The sequence below is a fragment of the Ictalurus furcatus genome, chromosome 14 (genome assembly GCF_023375685.1).
Source record: "Ictalurus furcatus strain D&B chromosome 14, Billie_1.0, whole genome shotgun sequence".
NCBI classification, from domain to species: Eukaryota; Metazoa; Chordata; class Actinopteri; order Siluriformes; family Ictaluridae; genus Ictalurus; species Ictalurus furcatus.
In genome coordinates, this window is record NC_071268.1 from 4,226,464 (window position 1) to 4,241,380 (window position 14,917).

A 14,917-nucleotide genomic window follows, 5' to 3' on the forward strand; every position below is an offset into this window, starting at 1 on the left:
CAAATCATTTATTTATTTAAATTAAACAACTGAAAAAAGGAACATTTTTTAGAAATGATTATTTGCTTGAAAGGTAGGTGCGGGGAAAAAAAACTGACAAGGCATTTTTGGTCATGTTTATTTTATTTTATCCAATAACCCCCACACCGTCAAATTAGATTTAGTTTCTTAATCACATAAATTAAAAAAAAAACAGAGAAATTGTATCCGAGAGCGGAGTCATCCGTCTCGTCTTCACTTCTCTCTGCTAACTTATTGTCCAAATACATGTAGTTTATTCTGGAATGCCGGACAGGGAGATGATGAAACGTGCCCGTCTCCGGAGCGTGTATACAAATCGGAGTTAAGCGCCGGTGTGAGTTTGCGGGATTTTGAGACGGCGAGTGTGGGCGGCGTAGAACTATCTGGAAAGTGGATTCAGATGAAGCCTCTCCTGGTGTCTGGCGCTCGGCTCCCGCCGAGCCTCAGCAAGCGGCGGCTGAAGGGAAGCCCGATACGCGGTTCGTGACCTGGAAACGGGCCGATGGGGTCGTAGCGTGGGCGTGGCAGGATGCCCTGTGGAATGGGGGGCCTCTGATCGTGCTCTCCTCCGATGATGCCGGGCGGGAAGAGAGGCGGTAGCGGAGGGATGTGTAATGGATTAGGAGGATAAATTGGGGGAACTGGAAAGAAGTAACACCTCGATCTGTATCTTCCCAGCTCCTTCTTTTGCTTAAATCGCTTTCTGTACGTCTGTGAATTTTAAGTAACAGAGAAGCGTCAGTGAAGTTCAAACTTGTTTTTAAAATCATTTTTTAACAATTGTGCATTTTCAATTCCCGCACCTTTTTCCAGTCTGTATCTCTGTGCTCAGTGTCGGCTTGACTATTCACTGCACAAAGAGAAGAAAAAAACTGACGGTCCACAGAGCTCAAATATATATAATATATAATAATATATGAGAGAGTGCTCTAGTACAGTTGTCTATTAGGTGTCATCAGTATAGTGTTCAAAATGCTAAACAATAACCTACACCTGTACGCTTAGACATTTGTGTGGTAGTGTGCACACTATATCTATTTTTGCTCTGTGTGACTGTATACACTTATATATATATATAGCTCATTTTCAACTCTATAGGACTGCCTGCGTGATGCGCTGATACCTCTGAAGTCACGGTGCAGGAGGTGTTTCCAGAGTGAGGCATCCTGGGTAGCGGAGTGCAGATGTCTGCATACTTCGGACAGCATTAGGAGAGAGTGCACGTCCAGCAGCCGCATTATCCTTAACAGCAGCTCGGGGGGCAGCGCAGCCAGACCAAACAGTGCAGGAAGACCCAGTGCTGCAGAGAGAGGGAGACACACACACACACACCATTTCATGTATATTACTGAACTGGAGGCCATTGCTCATGAGGAATGGACTAAGATTCCTCAGGAACGCTGCCAGAAGCTCTGCATCTCATTTGCAGCAGGTCATAACAGTAAAAAGGTGCTCTACTAAGTACTAAAGATGCTCGCCATGAAGGGGTTGAATCGTTCCGAGACTGGAGAAATCATTATAAGTTGAATTTGTTGAAACCACTTTTGAATCACCCTGTTTGATTTGTTCACTGAAAACAGCTGAAAGTCTGTAAATTTTGAAAGTAAACCTGATTTGCAATGCGGGTCGAATCATTTTGATTGCTCGTGTATGTGGCTATAAATCTACCGTAACTAGTGCGCACAGGGGCGGCGCAGTAAAGGGAGAGCCGGCTCAGATTGAAGGACGTACCTTCTCTAGCTGCTGCAATGAGTGGGTAAGCCAACTGGTCCTTAAAAACACGAGACAGTTTCGGCAAGTCTCTGTAGGCCACTCCGGCGTTTCCACCTACGAAGCCAAACAGACAAATAACTATACATAACGCAGACAATAAGTACAAAAGAGAACTTTATTACAGTGTAAAAATATTTCATTTCATTATATGCCTGAGCTGAACAACTGTTCCGTGGTGTAGCGCGATTACACACAACGACACACAGATATTTTCATTTCATTTATATTTCAGTGTCTCTTTCTGCACCTGCCCGCTCCTTAGTCACGTACGCGTCCGGTTTCAGTACCAGCTTCCGTGAACTCTCTACCGCGCTGCTCGTCTTCAGAGTGGCTGCGAGAAGACAAAACAAAACAGCAATGTTGACAACACAATCGGAAGCAGCTGTGAAGAACATTCTTATTGGCGTCGGCAACAACGTGCGTACCGTTCACGACAAGTGTTTGGCCCATCGGCACAGCAGCCACCTGAGCCAGGCTGTCCTCACAGAGCGGGTGAGAGTACTGCAGCCTGTAGAGGCCCCCCGCCACACGCCAGCCGCTGGGCATCTCCCCGGCTCTGACGTCACAACCCTGCGGCACATCACACGCCATCAAACCACACCATCAAACCACACCATCAAAACAAGACCGTCTTGTTAATCGATCTGATTCTTTACAAAAACATGGGCGTGTCATTAATACTCAACCATAAATACTCATCAAGCTTACTTTGTTTGACGTGTAAAAGTGATGTATGATACTGAATATTTAATATTGTCGGTTTAATATTGTCGACATACTGTCGGTTGCATTGCGTGTGACCTCTGACCTGTGGCAGGAAGCCGGTCTCCAGCAGTAAGACGTGTACCGCTAACAGCAGGCAGTCGGAGGCGCTGTTGCAGCGTGCGGCCTGGTACAGCGTTTCGAGAGAGTGAGGGACCTTCCCATCCTCAGCTTCGCAGCACAGCATGGGCTCAGGGATGAAGAGGCCCACCGGCTCGTCTTCATCCTCACCTCTCTCCATATCCGTCTCGTCCGTCTCAGGAGCGCATGCACTCTCTCCGCTCTGGTGGCTGCTGCTGGCGCCTGACTGAAGGAAACAATCGCCAGCAAAACTCACAGGATGCTATAAATAATATTCTCTTATATTATTATTATTATTATTATTATTACGTGGAACGAGTCACAGTCTGAAACGTAATACACCAAACAAACCAAAAGTAAGTGAAAAGAACTGGCTTCTCGGAAAGAGAAAGCTACAGATGCCAAGATGTGGTTATGGTTTCACTTTCCTGACATCTTCCCGTCATTACCTGAGTCTAATCTACAGCATCGAAAACACTTCAAACAAAAAAATGTTAAAACGTCTGTATCGTGTACATCTCGGCACTCACCTCGTGTGTACCTAGTCCGGCGGGAATCTGCGGTGTGTTCTGCTGAACAGCTGGGACAGCATGCGTCCGGCGAGAGGAAGGCGACGGCGAGGAAGCCGAGGAGTCGGTACGAGGCAGTATCACGCTGATCATGTCCCCTGACACCACGCCGCATGACGAGAGGGTCTGTCCTGTGTCCGTCAGAGGCTCTTCCCCGTTCAGAGACAGACTGAACTCTGTATCGGCGCTACATAGTGAAAGAGGAACACACACACAGCCTTTCTTAACACTTACGGAGTACATCAGCACAAAAAAAAGCTGAATCTAACACGAGGATGTTCGACAAGCACATATAGGTGTGAAAGGTGAGGTGTAAACACACCTTTGTAGTAGTGGGAACTTACCCGAGTCCGTGTGAAGGCAGCAAGTCCTCCTTGACCCGGGTGCTGAGTTGGGTCAGGGTCGGATCGGGTCCCTCCAGCTCCACCCGGCTGGTCCGCCTGTTCACTCTCACCCTCAGCTTCATGTTTCTGCACAGGGGAAGAGAGTTATCCCACCTCAGTCCACTCACATCTTACACAACGTTCACTATAAACCTTTAGCAGACTGAACAGTGCGTCAGACCTCCACATATGACCAGTATGTGACAGTCTGTTAGCTAGTTACTTCCCAACCATGATGATTCAGATTGCTAGCTCACATTAGCTGACTGGTTCACCTGGTTATGTTTTTGCTGCACTAGCTTTCCAAAGTCTACACGAACTTCCTGCTTTGAACAAAATACAGCTTCGACACCCGAGTTAATCACTCTTTAAGGTCGAGAATGTCAGTAATCATGACTTACCTGAAGTTTGTTTGTTTGTTTGTTTGTTTGTTGATATTGAAAGGGGCGTCCTGTAGTTTAACACAGGGCTGTGAAGGCAGAAACGTTAAGATTCGTTCCAGTGGATTTGTTGTTGTAAAAAAAAAATAAAAACAAAAGCACACAGCTTTGAAATGCGCATGCAAATCACTTTTCCATTCGGAAAGTCTCCCCCGGTCCAGGCAGCTATACGAGTTGTTTTGATAGAAATGCTGCTTTCGGTTTACCGAAAAAGGGAAAGGGAGGGGGAGAAAGAGAGGAGGAAGGAGAGGGGGGAAGGAGGGGGGTTTACATGGACGCCATAATGTTCGTAGTTTGTTAGCAACAAGCTAACTGTGATGAGTCATGTGTAATTTCCTTCTCAGGACAGCGACCTGTAGAGTCAGTGTTAAATATTTAACATGCATATACATGTCCCTACATGTAGACTGAGCTAACGGAAACACTCGTGTGTTCGTGTGTGTGTGTGTGTATACATATACACACACAGTATAACTCATTTAAAGGGACTTTGTTTACTGTTGAGATGCCATATTGGAATGACGTCACGCGTAGGAATTTCAAGCTGTTTTTGTTTTTTGGTTGGGAATTACAAGTTACGACGTCAGTCCCCAGTATACAGATATAATCCTTTGCTGCGGCTGTGTAACCGGCAGGGTGCAGTGTTGAGTTTGGTGGTATCGAGTAAAACCACCACCACACTGGAGAAGAAGAAGAGCGCGAGCGCTGTGACATACGACACAGGAGTCTACTACAGCTTCCATTAATTGGATTGAAAGGCTAGAATTAACAATGAGTCGCTCTTATAACGACGAATTGCAGTTTTTGGATAAGATCGACAAGACATGTTGGCGAATCAAGAAGGGGTTCGTCCCAAACATGAAGGTAATTCAGTGTCTAGCTCTAAAAAAAACGTGTTGTAGTGATTCTGAATCAATCCCAGATTGTTTCCTGCTCCATGTCAAACTGGGAGTCAGTCACACAGTTAATGAAGTTGAACTAATGTTATTTACTCAACATTAAATGTTGTAAAGCCTTATGTGAAGTGCTTTATTCTTACGTCATGTAGCCACGTCATTAAACTGCTATAAAACTAGTTACATAACTGTTACACTAGCAGAGAAGAGTTGAGTTACATGGCCTGACTCAGACTGACCTGATTCGACTCGACTCGACTCAGACTGACCTGACCTGACCTGACTCAGACTGACCTGACCTGACTCAGACTGACCTGACCTGACTCAGACTGACCTGACCTGACTCGACTCAGACTGACCTGACCTGGTCAAACTGCTAGACCATCTGTACCAGCTGCTAGAAAGCAAAGCCTCATTGATTCAAAGCACCTCGAGTTGCCTCGTGCTATAAAACTAAATTTGCCTGGTCTTGCCTTTTCTCAATGCTTCTAAATCTGTCAAAGCTTATTACTATTATAACTAGTTTGTATAGTTTTTAAAGAAAAAAAAAACAAATAAACATCAGATGGGTATCATCCGACGTTGGCTGATACTCGAGGTTTCTGTATCGGAAACAATAAACAGCACATCCTTCCATCTCTACAATACTTTATGGCGAAATATTCGTTATAAATTCGTAATGTCAGCGAAAGCTAACGTGACGCCGTCTCAAGCTAGGTCAGCCGATAAACCTGATTAAATGAGGGTCAACGATGCTGAACTACAAATCCAGCTGCTAAATTATTCTTACTAGACGACACCCTGAATATTACGGAAGCAACTAGGTCGCTTGAAGTAGCATCACGTAACGTCGCCGCAGACGAATCATTACATACGTACGTACGTATATGGAAGACTGATGGATTAAAACGCTGACTCGGTGTTGTTGCTGTTTCCTCTTTATGAACTGTAACGTGCTGTAGGTGGAGGGTGTCTTCTATGTCAACGAGTCGCTGGAGAAGCTGATGTTCGAAGAGCTGCGAAACGCATGTCGTGGAGGAGGTATCATGGGTTCCTCTACAAGTCATCAGTTAAGAACAGCCTCGGACTCGTCTGATATTTGACTCGGATGTTTTTTTGTGCCAACAGGTCTTGGCGGATTTCTGCCCGCTATGAAGCAGATCGGGAATGTGGCGGCTCTGCCGGGAATCGTGCATGTGAGCGTGTGATTTGTTGCTAGGTTTTTGCTCACGTAATGTGGTTTGCATGTTTACCGTACAAGCCAAGACTCTCAGTAGAGTAGTAAAGCAAACTAGCAGTTGTTTGGGAAGGGGAAAGAGGGGGACTTCCTGTAAGTGCTCCTTGTTCTGAGACGTTAAAGATGTGCTGAGGTGCTGCGTACTTACTCAGCCTTATTTATGTCACAGAGATCTATAGGCCTGCCTGACGTTCACTCCGGATACGGTTTTGCGATCGGGAACATGGCTGCTTTCGACATGAGCGACCCGACGGCGGTTGTCTCACCAGGTATGTAGGGAAGGCTGTATCGAACCGTATTAAGACAGCGTGCAGCGATTGTTGATTGTTAGAGGATCCTTAAACTCTGAAACCTTTTCCTTGAGAATTCATTTTAGGTCCCTGTGCAGGCGTGTGAATGCAAGTACTGAGCTAACAGTGAGGATGCACCTGTGCAGGTGGTGTAGGGTTTGACATTAATTGTGGTGTGCGCCTGCTGAGAACCAACCTGGATGAAGGAGACGTGCAGCCGGTGAAGGAACAGCTGGCCCAGGCTCTCTTTGACCACATCCCTGTAGGAGTCGGGTCCAAGGGAGTCATTCCCATGAATGCCAAGTAAACACCAGCAGCACCACGTATACACTCTAAAACAGTCGATCCTGGCCATGGAGAGCCATTGCTTTGCACATCTTCTAACATTTTAAGGAGAATGTTTAGGACTGATTTATGTGTGCGCAGAGATTTGGAGGAGGCCCTGGAGATGGGGATGGACTGGTCTCTGCGCGAGGGCTACGCCTGGGCTGAAGATAAAGAGCACTGCGAAGAGTACGGCAGAATGCTGCAGGCCGACCCGAACAAGGTTTCCTCCAAGGCCAAAAAGAGAGGACTGCCGCAGGTACGCAGGTTTCTAGCCGCACAACACCGTTCACTTCGCTAGCGTAAAAATCCAGCGCTTAGATTATTGGTTAAATCCGTGACCCGGCTGTTGTGCTGCAGCTTGGGACGCTGGGAGCAGGGAATCACTACGCCGAGATCCAGGTGGTGGACGAGATCTACAATGACTACGCAGCCAAAAAGATGGGCATCGACCACAAGGGTCAGGTGTGCGTGATGATCCACAGCGGGAGTCGTGGGCTGGGACATCAGGTGGCCACAGGTAGGCGCTCTGTTCTGCTCTGCTGCAGTTTCCTTTTGAAGTTTTGTGTGTTTTTATATTGAGGTAATGTACATGCAGTTAGGGTTCTGGTGAGGTCATTCGAAGGAAACGTGACCCGAAACAAACGGGTTGTTTTAGTTGCTGCGTGATTCTGAGCTCTTGTGCACACACACCAGACATCAAATGGATCCCCAAGCATGCGACAAGGTTTTGTGCACCTAATTCCATCCTTCTATTAACCCCTTCTGAACCACCAGAGGCACTGAATTTCATCCTCGATACGCATGCTGAGACCTTCCAATAAAGTCACGGTGACCACATGACACATTTACAAATATATTTGAAGAATATTCTCATTGATATTTGACAGGAAATTGTTAAACCATGACTTCCTGTTTCACAGGGGAATAAATATGAGGTAAGACATAGGCCAAATTCCCTTAGACATTCATAACAATGGGTACGACCAAGGAATATAGCTGTGATGTGTGGCAAAAGGTTGTTGAGCTGCACAGAAGGGCCAGGTTATTTGCACCTGTGAACTTGGCCATTTTAGTGAAGTAGAATTCGAGGACTGCCAACCTAATACTCCTGTCTTTAACGCAGGAGTCCAGAGTACATGGGTCGGGTGTAAAGTGTTCCATGAGCGGTGTGCACCTGATGTCGGTGTTTGGATCCAGTGCGAAGAAGTGCAGTTCCTAGAGAACTAGCCTTCCTGCAGCTTGTAACGGACGCCGCCTCGATCCTAGATCAGGGATTTTCACTGTCTGGCTGTCCGACGGCGCAAATTCCTGATCTAGGAACGAGGTGGCGTCCATTACAGTGCGTCGTAGGACACCTCGGATGGCGTCTCGCTGTGGACTTGCATGGCAACTTTGTCCACCACATTTTCCTAAAAGTCAGCCTGGTGTGGGATCTCCACCTTGTCATGGAGTCCCTTAAAACCTCTCGCCAAACTCAGATGGATTTCTCTAAAGAGAAAATTGCGTTTTTGCTAGCGATCACCTAAGCAGAACGAGCAGCAGAACCGCGTGCTTTGGCGATGGAGGGATGCTGTGTGGTGAGCTTATTTCGTATTCGTGTTTCGTGTAGATGCTTTGGTGGCCATGGAGAAGGCGATGAAGCGTGACAACATCGTGGTAAACGATCGGCAACTCGCTTGTGCCTGCATCGGTTCTCCTGAAGGTCAGGACTACCTGAAGGGCATGGCGGCTGCAGGCAACTACGCCTGGGTCAACCGCTCCTCCATGACCTTCCTTACACGTCAGGTGAGCTCACACACGGTTCGCGTTTATACCAGTGAGCCCTGCTCGAGAGAGTTCACAAACAGTATCTGCTAACTGCCCCTTTAGGCCTTCTCCAAAGTGTTTAACACCACACCTGATGATCTGGATATGCATGTGATCTATGACGTGTCCCATAACATTGCTAAAGTGGAGGAGCACATGGTGGACGGCAAGCAGAAAACCCTGCTGGTGCATCGTAAGGGCTCAACACGGGCTTTCCCCCCTCATCACCCTCTCATCGCAGTCGACTACCAGGTAAGCACAACCCTGAACATGCGTGGCTGTGTTAGGAGTGCGTTCTCAAACTGCTTTTTGTTCTCGTCAGAGATTATGTAGGATCAAATCCAATAATTTCATCTTCTTAGAAGTTTGTAATTATGGAGGGGAGGGACACTGAGTGTAAGAAGTGCAGCTTGAATTACACTAATGGTAAAAATAGGGTTGAGACGGTGAGCGGGCGATGCTGGAGATTCCTCTTTGTATCCCTCTTCTCCAGCTGACTGGTCAGCCTGTGTTGATTGGTGGCACAATGGGCACCTGCAGCTACGTGTTGACTGGCACTGAGAAGGGCATGACTGAAACTTTTGGCACCACCTGCCATGGCGCAGTGAGTACAAGGACAAACCCGTCACCTGTAACTATTCAGAGACTGCTGGTCCGGGTTAGATCATAAACATTTAACGGTAAGCATTTTATTTTGGATGTTTCTAACAGGTTTGTATGTTGCCTTTTTGCAGGGTCGGGCACTGTCCCGAGCTAAATCCCGCAGGAATCTGGACTTTCAGGACGTTTTGGACAAACTGGCTGATATGGGCATCGCCATCAGAGTGGCTTCACCAAAACTGGTCATGGAGGAGGTGAGGAACACGATGAAGTCGAAATAGCTTTAGGGGAAGGCATCACTAGGACACTGTATCAAGACAAACAAGAAAAACTGTTGCATGTAGTTTGTGTGGTCTTGTAAATGTGACCGAAGCACGATCTTGTACTTCTCAGGCCCCAGAATCCTACAAGAATGTAACAGATGTGGTGAACACGTGCCATGACGCCGGCATCAGCAAGAAGGCCATCAAGCTTCGACCCATCGCTGTGATTAAGGGTTAAACGTGAGCGCCTCATCACCGCCAGCGAATGGTTAAGCTGAGAGATCGTTCCCACGGGCAAATAAACAGAGCGGATGATTTGGGAACACGGGCGAGAGAGTGGCTGTTGTCTTTATAGAGGCAAGACTTTGGCATGCGTGCACATGATATTGTATGCAGAGAGAAAACCTTTCACCAGATTAGGAAACGATCATTAAGTTTATTTTTTTGGGTTTTTTTTTTTTTTGGCCTAACAGCTTTATTGCTATAAAAGCAAGGGGCTAAAATGTATTTTGTTGATTGAGATTGAAGATGGATTTTGTGAAAAACAGGAATAAAAGCATCAGTGATTGATGAACTGTCCTGTAGCACTGCAAAACTGTGTTTGTGTATTTGTGTGTCACTGTCTCTCTGCTAACTTTGCTAACAGGCACGGTAACTTCTCTAGGTTTATGATCGAATGCTAAGTTTTGTAAAGATTTTCCCCATATTTCATGGAATTTTCACCACTCTTTAAGAAACTGCAGCTCTGGTTCTTGTATGTTTGGTTTGTTCACATTGCTATAGGACACCTTGGATGGCGTCTCGCTGTGGACTCGCATGGCACCGTTGTCCATTCTCTGCTCTCAACGCGACCCGGATTGCTCGAGTAACAGCAATTCTCTAGACAGCAGATACTGAGCCTGTACTGTTCTACTTCCCTCCATTCAAGCCCGCCGTATCGGTTTCCTTCCGTGATTAGTAGAGTTTTCCTGTGTACTAAAAGTCGTCCACTCGTATAAAAGGAAAAACTTCAACTCGAGAGGGTTCGGCTGCTCAGCCCTTTGGAGAGCAGAAAATACACGGCTTTACTGTGTTGGAAAGCAGAGTAGAGGAGCTGGCCAAATGCAAGACCTGTTAGTAGCAACGCAACAGTAGAGTGATGTGCAGTACAGTGCTACCTTGCGTATAAAGACAGACCCTGATGTACTTAACACTGCAGCCTGTTGTCTGAACTTGACGCTCAACCTGGAGGAAGAACCTGCATATGGAGCACTCGGAAGGTCGGCGTGTAACCCCAGAACACTGCAAAACGCTTAGATAGATGGATACTGTAGTACAGAAAGACCTCTGAAAGGCACGAATGGGGATTGAACCTGTGATCTTCGGTCACTTGGCCATCGTGCCGTTAATGTACCACCACCTGACATCAAGGCTGCCCTAGCAAGACTAAAGCTGACGTCCTCCAGCTATTGCAACACATCACATGCCTGACCCGGTTTATGGATCTCACTTGAGCGGTGAGAAAACACAACTAGTTTGTGACCATAGACCTGCGAGGTGGATTTGAATGGCAGAACATACCAGTTCAGGGACTTTCCTTTTGGGTTAGCTCGACCACCCAAGGTCTTCATGAAAGGTGTGCCAGTCATCGTAGAGCCTCTGTAATGACCGAGTCTGTGTATACTTCTCAATCTCAATGGTTGGCTGCTATGCAGACAGCCTCAGCAGCAAGCAACAAGCTCGTCTACCCATCTACCAGCTGGGTCATTGCAATCAGACCATGGACATGCTGTCATGCAGTGGGTCTGTGTCCGGAGACAAATTCACAACTATGTGGTACAGTTCAGTGGCAGGGTGGAAGTTGACCAGTTTGTGAATAGACGGACGACTCCATGTCCAATGTGGTTCACGGACGGGACAAAGACAGGGCCTGTGACCCAGGATGGGACTGGCCAAATCCAAGACTGCTGCTTTTCTGCCTCTGTCACTGTAATGGATGACACCGTAGTGCATGTGATGGTCCATGAAGCCAGTATTGTCGATTGCCCCATTCTGGACAAACAGACCATGGTGCCTTACCCATAAGACTTGACCTGCCATCTCAGAGACCAGGGTTGGTGAGTCATTTCCTCCTCAATAGAATACACTATTAAGACTTTGAGCAAGTCTTGTCCTCAAGTAAGATATGGTTGAGCGATTCTCACCTTCAGCTGAAAGCAGTAGCATTAACTGAAGTGATTCCCATTCTCAGCTGAGTACAGAACAGTACAATATCGATAGATTCTCACCATCAACTTGGCTCTCACTCTCAGAAGGACCAACATCACACTCGAGAAGGAGCAATATCGACACACTGAATAGTCATCATGCCCATTCCAGGGGCATGAAACAGACTGTCCAGGGGATGCATCGGGGAGTGTTACAAACCCTGTGGTCTCCACTAGATCACGCAGATGGAAATCACGCAGGTCAGAAACAGTAGATTACGCATGTGTCCATGGTTCAACGACCCAAGTACAGGATTGACAAGAATAACCAGATGACAAAATGATGTAGTTTGGGCCTTTTTTTTTGTGAGGTCATGGTTAAAAGGTGACGACTTGGTTAGGAAATGAGCACAGGGGAACAGTCACTAAGTCTAGGATTATAATCCTGTTAATCAATCACTATCCTCAGCTAATCTGCCAAACGTGTGTTTATCAACAGTTGAGGTGTTCTCATCTGAGGGATGAGAGTTCGTTTGTGAGGTCTTTTAAAAGGTTTTAAAGAGAAATTGGAAGTTTGGCATTTCCCAAGCCAATTACGAGTCAAATAATGACACACCGTACCTCCGATCGTATCGCTCACGCCAGAATACAGTGCATTTCCAAAACCGGGAGTGGGTAAAGACGGCAAAATGATCAATCTTCACACCGTTCTAAACGTAATCTTTTAAAAATCGTATTTATTTATTAGAAAATCTGATAGTAAATGTGCCAAATAAAGCATTTTTTGTTTTGCTCTACTTCGCTGTCAGTGCCATTCAGATGTCCTCTGACAGGCTGACAGTACCTCTCCGACAGGCTCAGGCTCTGCTGTAGACTACCTGATGAGCGACGGCCTTCTGTTACGTATATAATTAGTGAAGCAGACTATCTATCCGTCTACACACACATATAAACAAACAAACCTAGGGGCCAAGGACCTGTAGGGATATCAAAAATAAGTACAGGCGAAACAAAATGGAATTCATATCTTTGGTGTAATTCTAGATTTAGGAGCTGTAACGGTTCAGTATGTGTTTAAGTGTTTAGGTGACAGAAAAACTACCGGAAAATGTTTGTTGTTTTTTTAAATGGAACTGAAGGGAGCTGTCAGGAACGATTTAACCCAGATAGTGTGTTGTGTCGTGTGGCTATTAAAGCATTTAGAGGGGAAAACATTCAGAGAAATGAGCGGTGAATTCTGCGGTACGCGAGCAATGCTGCGCGCTGCTGTTCTGCGTCTCTCGGGTTCTGCTGACCAAGAGGCAAGAAACCCAGTTCCACGACAAGAAGTAGTTAGAACGGAAGTTGTCCTCGTTGTACACCACGCATTAGATCGTTACGGTTCTATATCAGAGGAGTCGTAAGCTTCATGTTCGAGATTCTAATCGCCCCGTGAGGATTGTATCCGCCATTTCCTGCCAGAACCACACACACTTTACCGGTTTTATTTTCTCCTTCTAGGTCTACAAGTTTGCTTGTTTTTCCGTCACATTTTTTCCCCTATACAACTTAATACGGCCTTACGACAGCAGGATTTGAAAAGCTCACTAATTTAAAGTGAATTTAATAAAGTAATTTAATTAAACACAAACAGCACTGATTTTTTATTTATCTATTTATTTTGCATTTTGCAAACTGCGTGTTTTTTTATTCCGATTGCGGTAGTGTTAATACTGAATTTCAGCACTGTGTAAATAAATGGTGTAATGCTGATCATCTTTTTTTCAAGCCTTGATATTTAATCTTGTGTTAATTCTCATAGATTTCCATATAATTCATAAAGGATGATCAATTAATCATTATTTTGAACGTTTATTATCTGTAAAAAAAAACATGATTAGGTGATACACGAAGATGTAGTATTATTATTATTATTATTATTATTATTATTATTATTATTAACAGGATGTCTTTGATTATTGCACTTTGCTGCTTTATTGTGGTTAATTGTAATTATTTACTCAAGTGATCCCTGCAGCACTTGAATATATTTTAGGAGAACACAGACTGTTTCAGAAGAAAGGTTCCTTTAGGTTCTCTACTACATCCGATTCTCAGCTGTGAGGTCCTGGAGCTTGTGAGGGAAATGACTCATTTTTACTTTGTAATAATTTTGTTCATGTTCATCTGAGGATAACGCCTAAGAAGGCCATGTCATGTCACTGAGATCAGCACAGAATGTTTATCTGCTTACAGAGACACAAACATGTTCTTCTGTTCAAGGTTCGTCTGCACATCTTCTAGAGACCCCTAAAACAAAGCCTGTTTGAACTGTCTCAGACCGCTTCTTATCGGTACACAGAAGTGTGTCATGCTCTGCGTTTCATATATATAGTAGCGGTTCAGCACAAGCACCTCAGAGCGCTCTCATTATTCTATCCTGCTTTATTCTATCCTGTATTAACCATCTTTCTGTAATAAACCTTTTTACCTTCAGAGGACGAGTCTGCGAGTGTTGTCTAATTTCCACAACAGTTTGGCGTCTCCTGGCTGGGCTGTGTGAGTCTTTCAGCTTTTCTGGATAACAAGCAAACTGGCGGATGCTTTAGGAAAAGTTTGACCTTTATTGTGCAGAGCGAAAGACTGATGCAGCCTCAACACTGACTTGTAGGAATCATCAAGAATTTAGAATTAGAATTTTATGAAGTCATCGTGTATTGCTGTCCGTGTGGAAGAGAGTCAATGATTTAGAATTAGAATTTTATGAGGTCATCGTGTATTGCTGTGTGTATGGAAGGGAGTCAATGATATAAGAAATGTGTGTATTACATTGAGAGAAGTATTACATGGAGCGATTTCTTATAAGTTCCAGGAACTTCACCTCAGTGACGGCAGAGAGATTGGTGTTTCTTAGATCACAGCTTCAAAACTAAGATATATATAATATATCTATATCTCTATATCTATATCTATATCTATATCTATATCTATATATATGAGAGTGAGAGATAACGGTAAAAATATTTGCTAACGGAAAGAGTCCGGTTCGAGCAGTGAATAAGTAAAGAGAGTACTTATTAAGAGGTGCAGTATTTTTGCGGCGGGTTATCATCAAGTGGCATGCCCCGTTGACTCATTCCATCATGCAAATTTAACACACAAGTAAATTCTACTGAGATAAAAAATAATTATATATTTTTTTTTTAAAAAAGAAGGGAAGAGAAAACTAAGTCCTACCAAATAGCTGTATGTGGACTCGCCCTCACAGATAAACTCTCACATTCTTAAGGTTTGCTCTGTTGAA

The 14,917-nt window shown here is 45.1% G+C and overlaps 2 protein-coding genes across 3 annotated transcripts; one reads left to right on the top strand and one right to left on the bottom strand.

Annotated features, from left to right (window-relative positions):
• Positions 1-7: 7 nt before the first annotated feature.
• fbxo7 (F-box protein 7) lies at positions 8-14,294 on the bottom strand. 2 transcript variants are annotated; one of them, XM_053641372.1, is made up of 10 exons: positions 14,105-14,294; positions 3,551-3,676; positions 3,168-3,393; positions 2,603-2,863; positions 2,220-2,364; positions 2,042-2,125; positions 1,753-1,848; positions 1,145-1,321; positions 825-871; positions 8-732 (listed from the first exon to the last, which is right to left on the bottom strand). In XM_053641372.1, the coding sequence occupies exons 2-10, from the start codon at positions 3,670-3,672 to the stop codon at positions 418-420; spliced, it is 1,473 nt and encodes a 490-aa protein (XP_053497347.1). In that variant the 5' UTR covers positions 3,673-3,676; positions 14,105-14,294; the 3' UTR covers positions 8-417. The 2 variants fall into 2 exon arrangements, with proteins under 2 accessions (XP_053497347.1, XP_053497348.1); XM_053641373.1 differs by lacking the exon at positions 14,105-14,294 and adding an exon at positions 3,991-4,245.
• rtcb (RNA 2',3'-cyclic phosphate and 5'-OH ligase) lies at positions 4,329-10,726 on the top strand. Its single transcript, XM_053641370.1, has 12 exons — positions 4,329-4,893; positions 5,888-5,966; positions 6,054-6,121; positions 6,332-6,431; positions 6,599-6,755; positions 6,879-7,035; positions 7,137-7,296; positions 8,389-8,564; positions 8,649-8,837; positions 9,079-9,189; positions 9,320-9,439; positions 9,579-10,726. Exons 1-12 carry the CDS (start codon positions 4,801-4,803, stop codon positions 9,684-9,686), a joined length of 1,518 nt encoding a protein of 505 aa, XP_053497345.1. The 5' UTR covers positions 4,329-4,800; the 3' UTR covers positions 9,687-10,726.
• Positions 14,295-14,917: the final 623 nt, after the last annotated feature.

Coding starts and splice junctions, on each gene's coding strand:
- fbxo7 (XM_053641372.1), bottom strand. CDS start 3,672: ATGAAGCTGAGGGTGAGAGTGAACAGGCGGACCAGCCGGGTGGAGCTG. Junction 3,394..3,550: donor CTGCCTTCACACGGACTCGG/GTAAGTTCCCAC, acceptor TTCACTATGTAG/CGCCGATACAGAGTTCAGTC. Junction 2,365..2,602: donor AGACCGGCTTCCTGCCACAG/GTCAGAGGTCAC, acceptor GATGTGCCGCAG/GGTTGTGACGTCAGAGCCGG.
- rtcb (XM_053641370.1), top strand. CDS start 4,801: ATGAGTCGCTCTTATAACGACGAATTGCAGTTTTTGGATAAGATCGAC. Junction 5,967..6,053: donor AAACGCATGTCGTGGAGGAG/GTATCATGGGTT, acceptor TTGTGCCAACAG/GTCTTGGCGGATTTCTGCCC. Junction 6,122..6,331: donor CTCTGCCGGGAATCGTGCAT/GTGAGCGTGTGA, acceptor TTTATGTCACAG/AGATCTATAGGCCTGCCTGA.